Source organism: Excalfactoria chinensis, chromosome 1 (genome assembly GCF_039878825.1).
Source record: "Excalfactoria chinensis isolate bCotChi1 chromosome 1, bCotChi1.hap2, whole genome shotgun sequence".
NCBI lineage: Eukaryota > Metazoa > Chordata > Aves > Galliformes > Phasianidae > Excalfactoria > Excalfactoria chinensis.
This window is the reverse complement of record NC_092825.1, coordinates 78,972,919-78,987,525: the sequence shown is the minus strand read 5'-3', so window position 1 is coordinate 78,987,525 and position 14,607 is coordinate 78,972,919. Positions and strand designations below refer to the sequence as shown.

The window sequence follows — 14,607 nt, the reverse complement described above, 5'->3', positions numbered from 1 at the left end:
AGGCTTTTTTTTTAATGGAATATTCAGTCTTTATCTGAGAATTTTCTGTTCTCTTATGTCTAAACTGCTATCAAATACCTGTAGGGAAAGCCAGGCCCAATGTCCTCTCCTGTACTGCCTACTTTTTCAAAGAACAGACTGTTGTTTGAGTTGAGAAGTGAAGAAAAATATAGAGAATTCTTTGGTTCATTGCTATATTGGGTCAGAGCTTCTTGATTTCTTTTACTACTGCTACTTCTTACTGAGTGACAAAATACCCACTGGAAGTGGTGAAGGTGTGACTGGTGCCTGTTAGCTGACAAGCTGGGAAGAAAGGGTTACTCTACAGGATCATGTTGATCACTTAGCCTGTGGGTGAAACATACTTGTATTGACTTGTGCAATGCAAGTGTGAGAACAGAGGTAGAATTAAATTCTAAGAGTGCTGGATTTGTTTTATGTTCTTTTCAGTGTGGATGACCAATTTGGTAACTCTTGAAGCACTGTAATTGCTCATTTTCTGTCCTTTGAGTGTTTAAAGAGTCCTCTGTATTTTTTGGAAGAGGAAACTAATAATGGTTGAATTAGTTGTTATAAAAGCAAAGAATGTTGCTTTATTGACCTAGTTAAGCAAATAGATCATACTTTGCATACAGCATTTACTTTGCGTATAGCATTTCCTTTGCTTTCTGGAAAAAAGCCTGAACCATTGCCCTTGACACCTTGATTGGTGCAGATTCAGGGACAGAGTGACATAGTGGGCACCTGTAATTTAAAAGTCTGAAAGACAAGTACCAGCTGTATGTTTAGAAGACATAAAAACTGGTAATTGAAAGAAAAGTCATGGGATATTTGTGGAAAACCAAAGACCTAGGTGATCAGGGGATTTAGAGCACCTCTCCTATGAGGAGAGATTGGGACTGTTTGGCCTGGACAGTTCAGGTAGAATCTCTTAAATGTCAATAAATATCTGTAGAGAGAGTGTGGAGATGATGTAGCCAGGCCATTTCCAGCTGTGCTTGGCACCTGGACAAGAAGCAGTGGGCAGAAGCTGGAGCAGAGGAGGTTCTGGCTGAACACTGAGAAACATTTCTGTACTGTGTGAGTGACTAACTACTGGCACAGGTTGCCTAGAGAGGTTATGGAGTTTCCCTCCTTGGAGATCTTCAAAAGCTACGCAATCTGGCTTTCTCTGCTTGAATAGAAGATTGGATCAAGTGGCCTCCAGAAGTCACTTCCAACCTTAACTGCTCTGTGGTTCTGTTGGGATGGCTGCAGGAGTAGAAGTGAGACTCGGAGTAGGTGTGATGAGGAGCACAGTGCAGTGTGATGTGTGGGGAAGGAGTCATCTGGAGAAGAGTTTTGGACTATAGTGTCTAACTTCTTACTGCTGTGTTTCTTTAGAACTCTACCTGACTGTTTTACTCTGAGGAAAATAAATCGAAAGGTGACAAGTGTAAAATCCTACCTCCTTTGCCTGTAGTGTTGTATTTTATTCCATTTTTGTTTCTTGCCTTGCAGGTGAGTCTATTTGTGCTGCCTGAGCATTGAGTAACAGCTGCACTAAGAATTGGGCATTTTTTTTATACAGAAGTAGCATTGTAACCTACAAGGTAGAGAGTCTTGAGAGGCAGTCGGTATATGCTTGTAGCATGCCAATTTCCTTCTAAGTTAATGAAACAGAAATTAGAGCTTTCACTTGCATACGAATAGTTAAATCCTTTCATTCTGTGTCAGCTCAGGAGGTAGTTATGCTCTGAAATGTCTTCTGCATCTTAAAATAATGGAGTTCAGTACAGAAGAGAAAAAGACAGTATTACTTCTGAGCTTTGATTTGATGAACCTCCTTGCGTAGGACTGATTTAGAAAGCAGTAGAGCAAATTCTGAAGCAGTTTCAATTAACAGAGTTAATTAAAAGTTGACTTATTTGGTAACGATTACTGTCAACAATGTAGCATTTTTCTATCAGAAGCAGTTACTACTTCATAATTTTCTTTTATTGTCCTATAACATACCCCATGTTGCCATGTTACTCTTGCGTTTTTCCATGTTAAGAGCTGTTTTTTTGCTTGATTCAGAGGCTTCTTTGTGTGCCTCGTGCATCTTGTGAGAATCTTTATTTCTACTCATTTGAAGGGAAATCCAGGAGTATTTCTTAAATTGTAGTGAAAACTTCGCAGATGCATATTTACCATTAAGTTAGAATGATGAGAGACTTCTGAACTTCCTGCAGCTTGGACAAGAACTATATCCATCTTTTTGGTACATACAAAATAAAAGTGATAGCTTGAAAAACAAAAGTGTTTTTCAAAATAAAAAAGGAGGAACACTTTGATACTTCTACAGTTGTAATCATCAAAGTTCTATGTGAACAGGTGCTAATTATGTACAGAAAAAAAATGGAGTAACATCTAGGTTGGAGCTTTCAGAAGTGGTCTGTCTGTCTTAACTTCTTCTGTATGACTAAAGGGAACTTTGGCATTTATTTCCATATGATCACTTTAGTACTGAGTGCTTCTAAAAGTGTTTGATTCTTCAGGCTCTTCATGAAAATTCTCTTAAAGATTTAAAAGTGCAAGAAAATCCTCATATCTCAGTTTTGATCAGCAGGTATCTGATGATGGGTAATTGCAATCCAGATGAAATATATTCCTTAGTAGGGATGTTACAGCCTGAGGCAGTGTCATAATAAAAATGATAGTCAAGTGATGAAAATATCCCTTGCTTGAAGAACTGGATTGCTTCAAGCTGTCTTCTAATGTCTTACTCTGCACATAGTTTTAGCTGGTGGTAGGATCTGTTCGGTGGAAAATTATTGCTGTAGTGGAAAATTATCGCTGTATTACTGCATATGAACTACTGTTACTTAGGAGTTGGTGGTATAATCTGTTATACTGTAAATTGGATGTATATCACTTTATTTAGGCTCTTTAACATTTGACTTGTGATTACTTCTCCCATGTATTCCTGCTTCTCTGAAAACATAGGATAAGGCACATGGGATGAATATATGGAATATTGTCTTTACACAGGCATTTCCATTGAGTCTGACCTTGAAGTGTTCCCAATGCAAATCTGCCATCAGAGTTCAGAAGAGTGAAAGAAATGGATTTTTATTTGTATTATAATACCATTATCTCATATTAAGCTAACATGCTTGGGTATACTGAACTGTAATAAGTGAGTAAACTTTCTCTCTATGCATAGATTACGCCTGTGCACTCCAGAAGGATATCCTGCTGCAAGGACGCTTGTATCTCTCTGAGAACTGGCTCTGTTTCCACAGCAACATTTTCCGATGGGAGACTACAGTAAGATTTCTTAATGTACTTGAAGCCCATTTCTTTGTTCTTGGATGTAAGGTTTGTTTGAGGGACTCTTATCCTGTCCATCTCATGCTGAGCCTGTATCCCTGAGTGGAAATGCAAATCTGTTGCGCCATAAAATGAGAGTGGTCTTGGAAATATCTATACGCAGAAATAAGCCATGAGCCTGCTCAGTCATTCAGTATAGGAAGACATTTAGCAGTTGTTTTCCTCTGGTATCTTAAAGCAGGTATTTCATTTTTCTTTAATGATTTTATATATACACACACACACACACACACACACACATACACACACACACACACACATACACACACACACACACACACATACACACACACACACACACACATACACACACACACACACACATACACACACACACACATACACACACACATACACACACACACACATACACACACACACACACACACACACATACACACACACATACACACACACATACACACACACATACACACACACATACACACACACATACACACACACATACACACACACATACACACACACATACACACACACATACACACACACATACACACACACATACACACACACATACACACACACATACACACACACATACACACACACATACACACACACATACACACACACATACACACACACATACACACACACATACACACACACATACACACACACATACACACACACATACACACACACATACACACACACATACACACACACATACACACACACATACACACACACATACACACACACATACACACACACATACACACACACATACACACACACATACACACACACATACACACACACATACACACACACATACACACACACATACACACACACATACACACACACATACACACACACATACACACACACACACACACACACACATACACACACACACACATACACACACACACACATACACACACACACACATACACACACACACACATACACACACACACACATACACACACACACACACACACACACACACACACACACACACATACACACACACACATACACACACACACATACACACACACACACATACACACACACACATACACACACACACACATACACACACACACACACACACACACACACACACACACACACACACACACACACACATACACACACACACACACATACACACACATACACACACACACACACACACACACACACACACACACACACACACACACACATACACACACACACATACACACACACACACACACACACACATTTATGATACAAATTCTCATGTTGTGGCTCATAGCTTTTGATCAGTATAAGCAGCTGTAGATATTAATGCTATGTTGGCTGCTCTCTTTCTGTGAAATTTGCTTAATGAGTTAAGTTTTCATGAAAGCGGTTGTTGCACCTGGTGAAGAAATAAAGAAGTGAATGAGAAGGGGAAGGTAGCCTAGTTATCGGTGGTGGTAATGTATCAAAACATGCAGTTGAGAACACTGATAACTTAATCTCTTGAATTCTATCTGCTTTGATGTACACATTGCAGGCAACAAATAGTTTGTGTACTGAAGAAAGTATAGAAATGCTCAACTAAAAAATCAAGCTTAATTTCATCAGATGGATTTGATGATCAAATTTTTCTGGTAGAACTGATGTTTAAAAAGGAAACCAATCCTTTTGAAGTCACAGACTGTACAGTTTTATATAGTTGATACTTTGCCCTTCACTGTGAAGTGTTGCTGCAGGGGTGGAAGGAAAGAAGAGAAAACCACTTGCTTCTCTAATCCTAATATGAAAGAAGAAGAAATTGCTCTTAAATCATCTTGATTTGCTCCAGACTTGGAGTGCTTGCTGTGAAAGTTAGCAATTGGAGACATCTGCCTTCACAATCTTATTTGTATTTCATCTTGGTGTTTGGGATTAAAGTTTGAGTTCTTCTTGCATGGTCTATGACTTTTAGTTGAAAGTAACTTAACTCTAAAAAGAAATTATTCTCTTTTTGCTTAGATTTCTATTGCTTTGAAGGATATCACTTTCATGACAAAGGAGAAGACTGCTCGGCTCATTCCAAATGCCATACAGATCGCAACAAAAGGAGAGAAGGTGAAAACCTGAATCTAAAAACATTTGTCTTATAAACGATAATTTCCAGAACTGAGCACTTCTGGTTTGAAATAAGTAGCTTTCCATGACAAGTTTTTAAATGTTAGTAGAATTAGAAGGCAGACTTGCAAGCTGATGTTCACAAAGACCAAACTATCAACTCTAGCTTGATTACAGACCCCGCTGCTAACACTGATGCAGTAACCTGAAAGAGGAAATCTTGTCCTACTTGTCCTACTGATTATCAAAGTCTACTTAAAAACTAAAAATACAGGAAATGAATTCAGAATGCCTTTGAATTGGTTATTTTTGTGTTCTTATCAGATTTAAATGTTCCATAAGAAATTGCTGGAAGTGAAAGGACTGTGATACGTGGGTTTTGGAGTCATGGAGAAATCTACACATAAACTACCCAATTTTATATGGTAGAAATAGTTGTTTTCTGGAACTTGAATTTGGATGAAACTGAAAACTGCGATGCAGAATGTTCTTATGTCCAGTGTATGATAACTCTTCTGGCAGTGCCTCAAAAATGAGACTTCTGGACTGGATACAAAAGAATTTTCTAGGATGATTCTGGAGCTGTTCTCTCTGAAGGGGCTGTGATTCCTGTTGTTCCACATTTGGTTGTTCCCTCTTAATTTCTTCTAAAAAGATTAACTTCTTTCATCAAGAAAGATATTTTTTTTCCTCTACTGAACCAACTAATAAATAGTTTAAAGCTACAAATGATGCATCAACTTGTTCTCCTATTTCAATTATTATTTATTATTTTCACGTGAAAAGATTTAATACAAAGAGTATGTAGAGGTAGAATGGAAAGGGCTGTGGCTTTTAAGAAATAGGCATATACGTCTGATTTGTTCCACGTCCCCTGTGGAAGTGGGCATAAGACTTTAACTATGTATTTAATTGAGAGGTACAAATGGTTGCAATTGGATGCCCAGACGAGCGAGAGTTGTTTTATACTCTGACTACTGGGGATCTAACTGTTGCTTGTTAGAAGTGATAAAAAGTGTTCAATGTGAGGAATATGAGAGGAACATGCAATTACTGAGAACCTTAAGATATTTAAGGTATAAGGAAGCATTGTGGTTCTCTTAAATAGCTACAAGTGAGCTTTTAATACCTTTTTTCCTGCAGTTTTTCTTCACATCATTCAGTGCAAGAGACAGAAGCTACCTCAGTATCTTTCGCTTATGGCAGAATGTGTTGTTGGATAAGGTAAGCTTCTAAGTGCTGATGCCTGTGGTTAAATAACGAAAGAATCTTTTGTAATATATGGAGATGCATCTTGAGAGGATGAGAGACTTTCCTGAAGCAAAAATTAACTCTGTCTTGACACAGAATTCTAACCTCACGGTCTCTCCTTGCACTTCGGATTACAAATAAGCTTCCTATCCTTTTCTCCTTTATACTGCTGTGTATTGCTTTGCTGGTTATCTTTGAAGATAGGTTGCATGTTTCTCTAAACTAACTTAAGCAGATATTGGTATGTATTTCTTTCAAGATTTCTATGGCTAACTTGTAATCAAAAGAGCAAGCACCTTTTTTCAATGAAAACTTTCTTTTCCTTTTAGGGAAAAAAAAAGAAAAAGAAAAAGCCAAAAGTCACCTTCTCAGATAAGATAGAACTTTTGCCAGCCATTCATTGTAATTCCCATGACCTTGAATAAAGGAAACAAAAGTAGGCTGAATGTTACAGGACTGTATTTTGGCAGCTCCTGCTTGTTAAGTTGATTTATATTTCAATTTGTGGGCACATAAGCTAATCTTTCTAAAAATGTACTGACAATTTTGTTGCAGAACATCAGTGTAAGTAATGCAGTTTTGGAAAACCATCTCCTTCCTGTTTATGGCTCTCATTGTTTAAATATCCCAACATATTTGCAGTTGAACACTGAAATATCTATATATAAACTCTGTAGTGCAGTGGTACCCAAAGGCTTAAAGCTGTTGGAATACCTATGCAGTTGCCACGAACGCTTTTGGTTAAATGAGTATTAAGGCAGCCCAGAGGCACTTCTGTACCCAAAAGCTGAAAAGCAAGGAAAGTGCCAATTAAGGCAAAATTAATCTGTTTATGAAAGTCTTTACTGCTTATTCAAACTAGATCAAGTTACGGAGAGGTACTGAGTAGATGTGCACATGCCCTCATCACAGGGACAGTCTACATTTGAAAGGTATATCTTACCTCTGTGGATATGGTGTGGTATGCAGTGGTGTGAGCCTGGTGTTTCTGGGATGCAGTTGTCAAAGGGATCCTGTCAGAATCTGTGAGGTTTGTGACAACATAATGATCTTGCTGGAACCATTTCCTAAGGGACCTGGTTCTAATGTTTCCTCTGCTAGAAGCTAGATGTTTTAAACCCTATGGATAATTTAGTTATTCTCTGGAAGATATCTAACAGTCTGGGCAATAACATGGTATTGTTGAACTATGAAATAAAATTATTCATGTCTTGTCTGAAGTAAACTCTGTAAGCAACTGTCACAGTGCTGGTTTGCGCCACCTGATGGCAGATAATCCCAGAGTTGCAGATTTTGATCCTGGGTCAATTTCAGTTGCTGGCTGTGGCCTCTTCAGAACTTCCTAGCTGTTGAGTTTGTATTACATGGTCTCACCTCTTCTGAAGAGTGACATACCTGCTTTACCTGATATACTCTAAGCTTTTACCTCCTGCAGAACCTGTCAGGAGGGTCAGCATGCTCTTTACCAGATCTCCATCTTGTGGCCATTTTGCCTTGTACTTAGGTGTCATGTTCAGAGACAGTTCAACGAGTAGCCTTCTGTGAAGTCTGCCTTTTTGATTAGAAATTGCACTGTGTAGGAGAAAGACATGGAATAGCATGCAGCCATCTACTCTAAGCTTAATTAGGCCAAGATGCTGTTCTCTAACTTCTTCATGTTCTGGTAACGATTCCTGATCGCTTTAGCTGAGCTGCAGTTCTGTAGCTCATAGCTTCTCTGTACTTGATGCCCTTCAGTTTTGGTTCCTTTTAGAATGAGTGGGTACCTTCCTCTTAAGATGGCACTTTTCTTTTTAAAATGCCCATGTGAAGACTTCTTTTGGGGGGTGGTGGGAAATCCACATTTAATTCCTGTTGCAAAATGTAGTTAATGTGAATCTTCTAGGGTTTTGTTTGTTTGTTTTCAGTGTTTTTGAAATGCTTCTGTTTGGAAGGGGAGCATCATGGAAAATAAGGAATCATTAATGTAGGTCTGGAAGAGACATGACACCAACCTTGATAAAACAGATAGCAGCTTTTACATCCACTGAGGCTTTAAATAATGCATCAGTTTATTAAATCAGCCATGATTCCTGCTTTGCAACCGGCTTTCCAAATTGGCAGAAACACCTTTAGTAATGCTTGTTTAGTGATAGAAACAGCAATGAGACTCATACTGTCTCTTTATTCTCCTGAAGTTCATGGATGTTAAATATCTCTCCAGTTTGAAAGAGAAGGAAGAAATTAAAATATAATTCAGCAGGTTATTCAAATTCCAAACAAACAGAGTGTTCCTTATTTCTAATAGAATGAGGTATTAACTCGGTCTCAATTCCCATGAGTCCTTTTCCCTAGAGTTGGTTCGTTATTCTTTTCTATTCCTTTGCTTTGCTGGGTAGAGATTTGCACCAGTCTCCAGGTACTGAAGCAGATACGACTGTGAGTGTGAGAAGGGATCAGAACTTTAGTTGAACTGTGGTTCTTGTGGCAAACATCCTCTGGGGCAGCAAATCAACCAGCTTCTAAGGCTATGTTTTGAAAAAGACTTGTTGCACCTTTGCATTCAGCAGTAGGTTGTTTTAGAGATCAAAGAGGGCTCCGGTCAATTTTTGACCTTAGTGTTCAGGCAGTTTTAACTGAACTGAATGTTCACTGTTACCCTTTGCCATTGTAATCAAGAAATTGGGCAAATTCCACATAAGAGTTGCTTGGTTTGAGAGTATGTTTATGTGTGTGAGGTGTCTCTGGATTAAACCTTTATGGAGTATCTTATCTTTACTTTTGCACCTGCCCATGAGGGTAAAAATCAGTAGCTTTGCTTATGGTATTTTTTAGGACTGCCTGTTTGATGCCACCACTTTGACTGGTGTGACATAGAATACTGATGCTGTGTTCCAGGTTGAAAGGAATTGCTTCTTGTAGCCTTAGTTTTTTTGTATGCAAAGAACTGAGAAATAATCTAGTGCAGACCATCACCTTGAGTGGGCAGAGTAATCTGGGTTTAGTTTCAGCTTTACAAGGTTCAGAGCCGCTCCAGACTGCTTCTGCTCAGAGAGAGAAATCTGAGCCAGAAAAGCCATGCCCTCTTTGCCTTTAGAACTAATCTTTTCTGATTATAGTAGAGCAAGTCTGATTTGAAGCTGGGCTGACTGTTAATGACTTACTGTATCTAGCTGAGCTGGAAGTAATTGAGCAGATTGTGAGAATACTGGCTCTAGAAACAGAAGTTAGTAATATTGACGTTTTAAAACCACAGGGAACAACTTTATAGATTCCTAAAATGCACAGCTTGTAGTTTTTCTTCTTTCTGAGAACCACTGAGTTCCCTTTACAAGGGCAGGCTGATATGCCTGCAGACTGGTGCCGACTGTGCTGATGAGCGTAGTGGTGCTCAGCCACTGTCAGGTCTCTTAGGACTGGAAATAAGCTGGAGAAGTACTGAGCAACAGAATGAAGGTGGCCTCGTGCCTGCCATGTAATCTCTGGTCGCGAGGTGGGCTCTCTAAAGGTACACCTCAGTCGTATTTTAAAAACAAGTAGCCATGGTCTGTAAAGAAAACAGCGGAAGCACGCAGTGTGTCCGTGGAAGGAAGGTGATGCAGCTGTGTGTTCGGTGCATGCCGAGCACCGTGGTGTCCCGCAGGAAATCTCACGGGGCCGCGGAGGCTGATGCCGGCTGTTAGGATCCGTGCTCTCTAGGTGCGTGTTCAGCGTTGTTTCCTTTGTCCCGGTACAAGTAAAGGCGGTGATCAGTGCCAGCAGAGCGCTCGTGGAAAAGCCCGACGTCTGTCCCCTCACAGAGCAGCCGAGGCCGCCCGTGGCTTCGCGCCTCCCCGTAAGGGAGGAGGGCGAGGGGCCGCGCGGTGCCGGCCCGGGGGCAGCCGCTGAGGCTGTGAGGCCGGGCCCTGCCGCCGAGAAGGAAGTGGGAGCGGGCCGGGGTGGCCCGGGAGCGGCGGGGAGGAGCCGGCCGGCGGCTACGAGCCCGGAGGGTGAGGGGAGAAAGTGCCGGGCTGTATGCGTCGGGTGGGGGGTGCGTATGGAGCGGGGCTGCGACCCGGCGTGAGGAGCCCACCGTGTGTAGGTGAGCGTTTACCTTGATGCCTGCAGAGCGGCCTTTTTTGGGTGGCTAAAATTGCAGGTAGTGTAACACTGCAGGCGGAGCGAAGAGGTGGAGGGGATCGTTTAAAAGCCCTTTAAATAATGCACGAGTATTTAATGTGATCATTTCATGCAAATAGTAAGCAGACCTGTGTTACTGCCTCATTAGCATGATTCTGTTCCCTTGATCAATATGGATCGTGACTGTGGCACATTTTCCAGTGCGATGCCAGTCTTTGACTAAATACCCAAACAACAGTATTGCTGTATCTCCTTTATTATTATTTTATTTTTTCTTTTTCTTTTTTTTTTCTCCCTTTTTTTTTTTTTTTTTTTTTTTTTTTTTGGCCTTTTCCTGCCAGAAAAAGTGGACTTTGAAACTAGTTGCTTACTTTGCTGATATGAGTTGGTTGTAACACTCACTTCCCTAACTTTCCTGATGGTCAGAGAGGATGTGGAATTCGTGGAGCTTATAGGGAGAAGAGTGGCCAGCTGTGAGACAAGGTATTTTACCTATGGAGATTGTAGCAGTGTGTCCCACCTGCTGCCCTGGGCTGCTGGCTGAGCTGGCACTGATGTCTGCAGTGACTGCTAGTCTCTCACTGCTGGTAGAGTGGTCTAAACATCCCGAGGAAACAGGTGTGGAACTGTTAAGTTTGTCTGGGATCAAAGGGGGAAGGAGTGACTGGCTGTCTGTTAGCTACTGGTTTTGTGCCATGTCTTGTGAAACTCAGGAGGGAGATGCTTTGAAGGTATTTCTGAAAACATTGGTGACAAATGAAGTTGGCAACTACAAGCATTTTTTTTTTTTCTTGAAATGCTCCTTTTTTAATGCCTGGTGTTATTGGTTGAACAGTGAATGGTCGGTGCATGGAGTAGATGGGAGTTCAGTTCCCCAAAATGCTGAAATCTAATCTTGAAATGTGATACCTAAATGCTTGCAGACCTTGTCAGAAGTGAGGTTAAAGGCTGTGGCGTAATTCAAACTTCTTACTGTTTTACCTACTGTGCCTTACTGCTCCATAGCATAGTTCTTAACTAGCTCGCTGTCTTTCAGAGGCTGACCAAGCAGGAATTCTGGCAGCTGGTGCACCAGAGCTATGGCTCTGAGTTGGGCCTGAACACCGAGGAGATGGAGAGCTTCCACTCATCATCTGAGGACAATGGGCAGTGTCGGTAAGTGGAGCCTTTAAAGCTTATTGATATACTCATGGGGAAGCAATGTTCTCTTATTTATTATTATTATTATTTTTAGAAACTGTTTTCCAAAGTGCTCCTGTAGCCTTACCTGAAAGGTTAAGCCTAGAGTAAAATGATGCAGAGAACTGAACTGCATAAACTTAATGTGCATAAAAGCTCAATTGTGTTCATTGTCTAAAAGAGGAACGCTGCTGAGGCCCCTTACAGAGGGAGATAGGAAGACCTTGTTGCCCCTGGATCTGCCTGGGGGGAGGGCAGGATAGCTTAAATATCAACTTTTTCTCCTGATAGTGTTTGGTCAGGATCTATATGCCCTTCAACAGGTTGGAAGGGCTGAGTGGAATAGAGCTATATCTGTTGTTCAAACACTTTTCCTCACTCCATGGAGACTGAAATACTTGCTTTGTTGTCCCTATGTCTTGGGTCTTAGCTTATTTTATGTATGATAGTCAGGTTGAACAAGAAAGCTAGAAAAAACTATATATATAGATATCTTTCTGGAGCGGTTTTGTTGATTTATTGGAATAAACGTGACCTATTTTATGAGCAGTCTGTGTAATTCTAACAGTGGAGTTTTAATTTTGTATCCGTATGTAAATAAATACGACTTTGTAAAACTGAACAATGTAACTTGCATCTCTTTTTCATTCCTGCATTATCTGAGTATGTGTAATAAGAAAAGAAAATAGTTCACTGCAAGCTTCAAAAAATGTCCCGTGGAGTATTTCCTGGGTTTTATGTGTTTAAAAACATAAAAATAAATAAATGCAGTACTTTGCAGCTCAGGAATAATGGATGCAGGAAAAAAGTCTCAAAGATTCTTCAGACACTTTCCAAGTTCGCTTAAAGCTACCTCTGTTTCACTGCACAGTGCATGCTTTGCGTCTCACCTGTGCTTGGTTTTTACTAACAACATAGGCAAAAGCTGGATTTATTGGGGTGATTATGGTGAGTAACATGGCTTGAGAGGTAAATGAGGTAGATGTGGCATGAATGAGTTGGTAGCTGTTAATATTAGCAGAATAACTGTGGTGTGAGTGCAGAAATTGCCCATGAGAAGCTTAAAATGGAGATGTGAGTTGCATTGTTCATTTTTTTACAAAGCCATGCTTATTTACTTACTGTGGCTCCAAATATATATTATTTCTTCCTTTGGACAGATCCAGTGTTTGTGATGAACCTGGAGAAAGGGATGACAAACTACCTAAAACAGTTGGTTTAGTTCGGGAATCCACAATTCAGGCAGAAGGAGAATCGCTCAACAGGCACGCGTTGTCAGGTGTAAGTGCTGACTCAGTCTTTCTTGCTATTCATAACTGGTAAGATATATGCTGAGCTTGTCTATCTGTAAATGTAAGAATGCATAGGAATTGGAATTTGTTGGGAGCAGCCTAAAAGGTTTTCACAGCAGAAATTGGATATGAATACTGTCAGGTTTCAAGAATATATTTGGGAAGCAAACTTCAGGATAAGGTAACATTGTTGGTGTGAGTTTCTAATTCACTGCATAATGCTGAGGTTTAGGCCTTGGTCTCCCCAGCTGTAGAAACAAAACTAATCACATTGTATCTACCTTCCTATGCACCCTGTGCCATTATATGTAAGTGCTTTGTGAAAGTAGTACTTGTGTTAACTTCAGTGCTTTTTTTGCTTGTGCTATTTCTACTTAAAAAAAACTCCTTAAGGCTCTTTTGCCTGATATACATGAAGATTATTAGAGGGTAAGTTATGCTATCTATCCTTGCCTTCAGAAGTCTTTTTTCTGTTGTGAATATATGAAACCTGTTTTCTTCCACTTTATTCCCACTTAATTAAACTTGCAGAGATAATTTAGAAAGCAGGAAATGAAATTTTAAATAAAAGAACCCCGAACACCGTTGGTTAGGGTGAGTTTTTCCTATCCTTTGTGTTAATAAAAAACTGAACAAACATGGGTATTTTGTAGTGTGGAATAAATTTGTAAGTGTTATTCTCTATTTGAGAGGGCAGATGCTTTAGTAATGGTATCTGAGGTGTGCGCAGCATTTAGTGTGGTTGCTGGGGCTGCTACGTGCAGTTACAGTCCTAAAAGATTACAGGCATTTTCTCTTGGTTAATAGGTACCCCAAGGGAAAGATCCGAGAAAAGCAAACAGAGCGCCAAAGCCTTTCACTATTCTCAGATCAGCTACTTAGTTGCTGTTTCAGCTTTGTAAAAATTCAGAGGGAAGAAAGGAGATGCTTGTAACAGTCCTTATTATCATACAGTTCTTTTGGCTTTTGTTACTTGGTAAAACTCGTTTGGGCTTTAAGTAGGCTTTGAATAGTTCAGTGGAAAATCAAGTTAGTGGCTAGAGATTGATACCCAGCAAACAAAACAGGTGTTAGTTTGTAAAGTGTTAAAAGCTTAGTTGCTACGTAGATGGCTGTCCCTGAGCCTAGGAGTCTAAAACAAGATTTTTTGGAGAGCTGAATGAGAGGCCTGGGATGACTGGATGCTGCCGGAATTCTGACTTTATAGAGTAAGTAGAATTACCCAAGTAACCTTGATATGCACTTGTTTAAATCTTATTTGCACAAGAACAAGTCATTTTAAAGTAATGGCTCTGCGTAGAAAAGTGTATTGTTTACCTACTAGGTGTTGCTCCCAGAGATGTTAGTTGCA

The 14,607-nt window shown here is 40.1% G+C and overlaps 1 protein-coding gene across 4 annotated transcripts in view; it reads left to right on the top strand.

The window, feature by feature from the left end:
- GRAMD1C (GRAM domain containing 1C) overlaps positions 1-14,607 on the top strand; it is a 47,762-nt gene that overhangs the window by 16,588 nt on the left and 16,567 nt on the right. For all 4 annotated transcript variants that reach the window (XM_072336784.1, XM_072336800.1, XM_072336791.1 and 1 more), the window contains exons 4-8: positions 3,188-3,291; positions 5,341-5,436; positions 6,580-6,660; positions 11,822-11,940; positions 13,125-13,245. In XM_072336784.1, the coding sequence (XP_072192885.1) occupies positions 3,188-3,291; positions 5,341-5,436; positions 6,580-6,660; positions 11,822-11,940; positions 13,125-13,245 (521 nt within the window). The remainder of the gene's footprint in view (positions 1-3,187; positions 3,292-5,340; positions 5,437-6,579; positions 6,661-11,821; positions 11,941-13,124; positions 13,246-14,607) is intronic.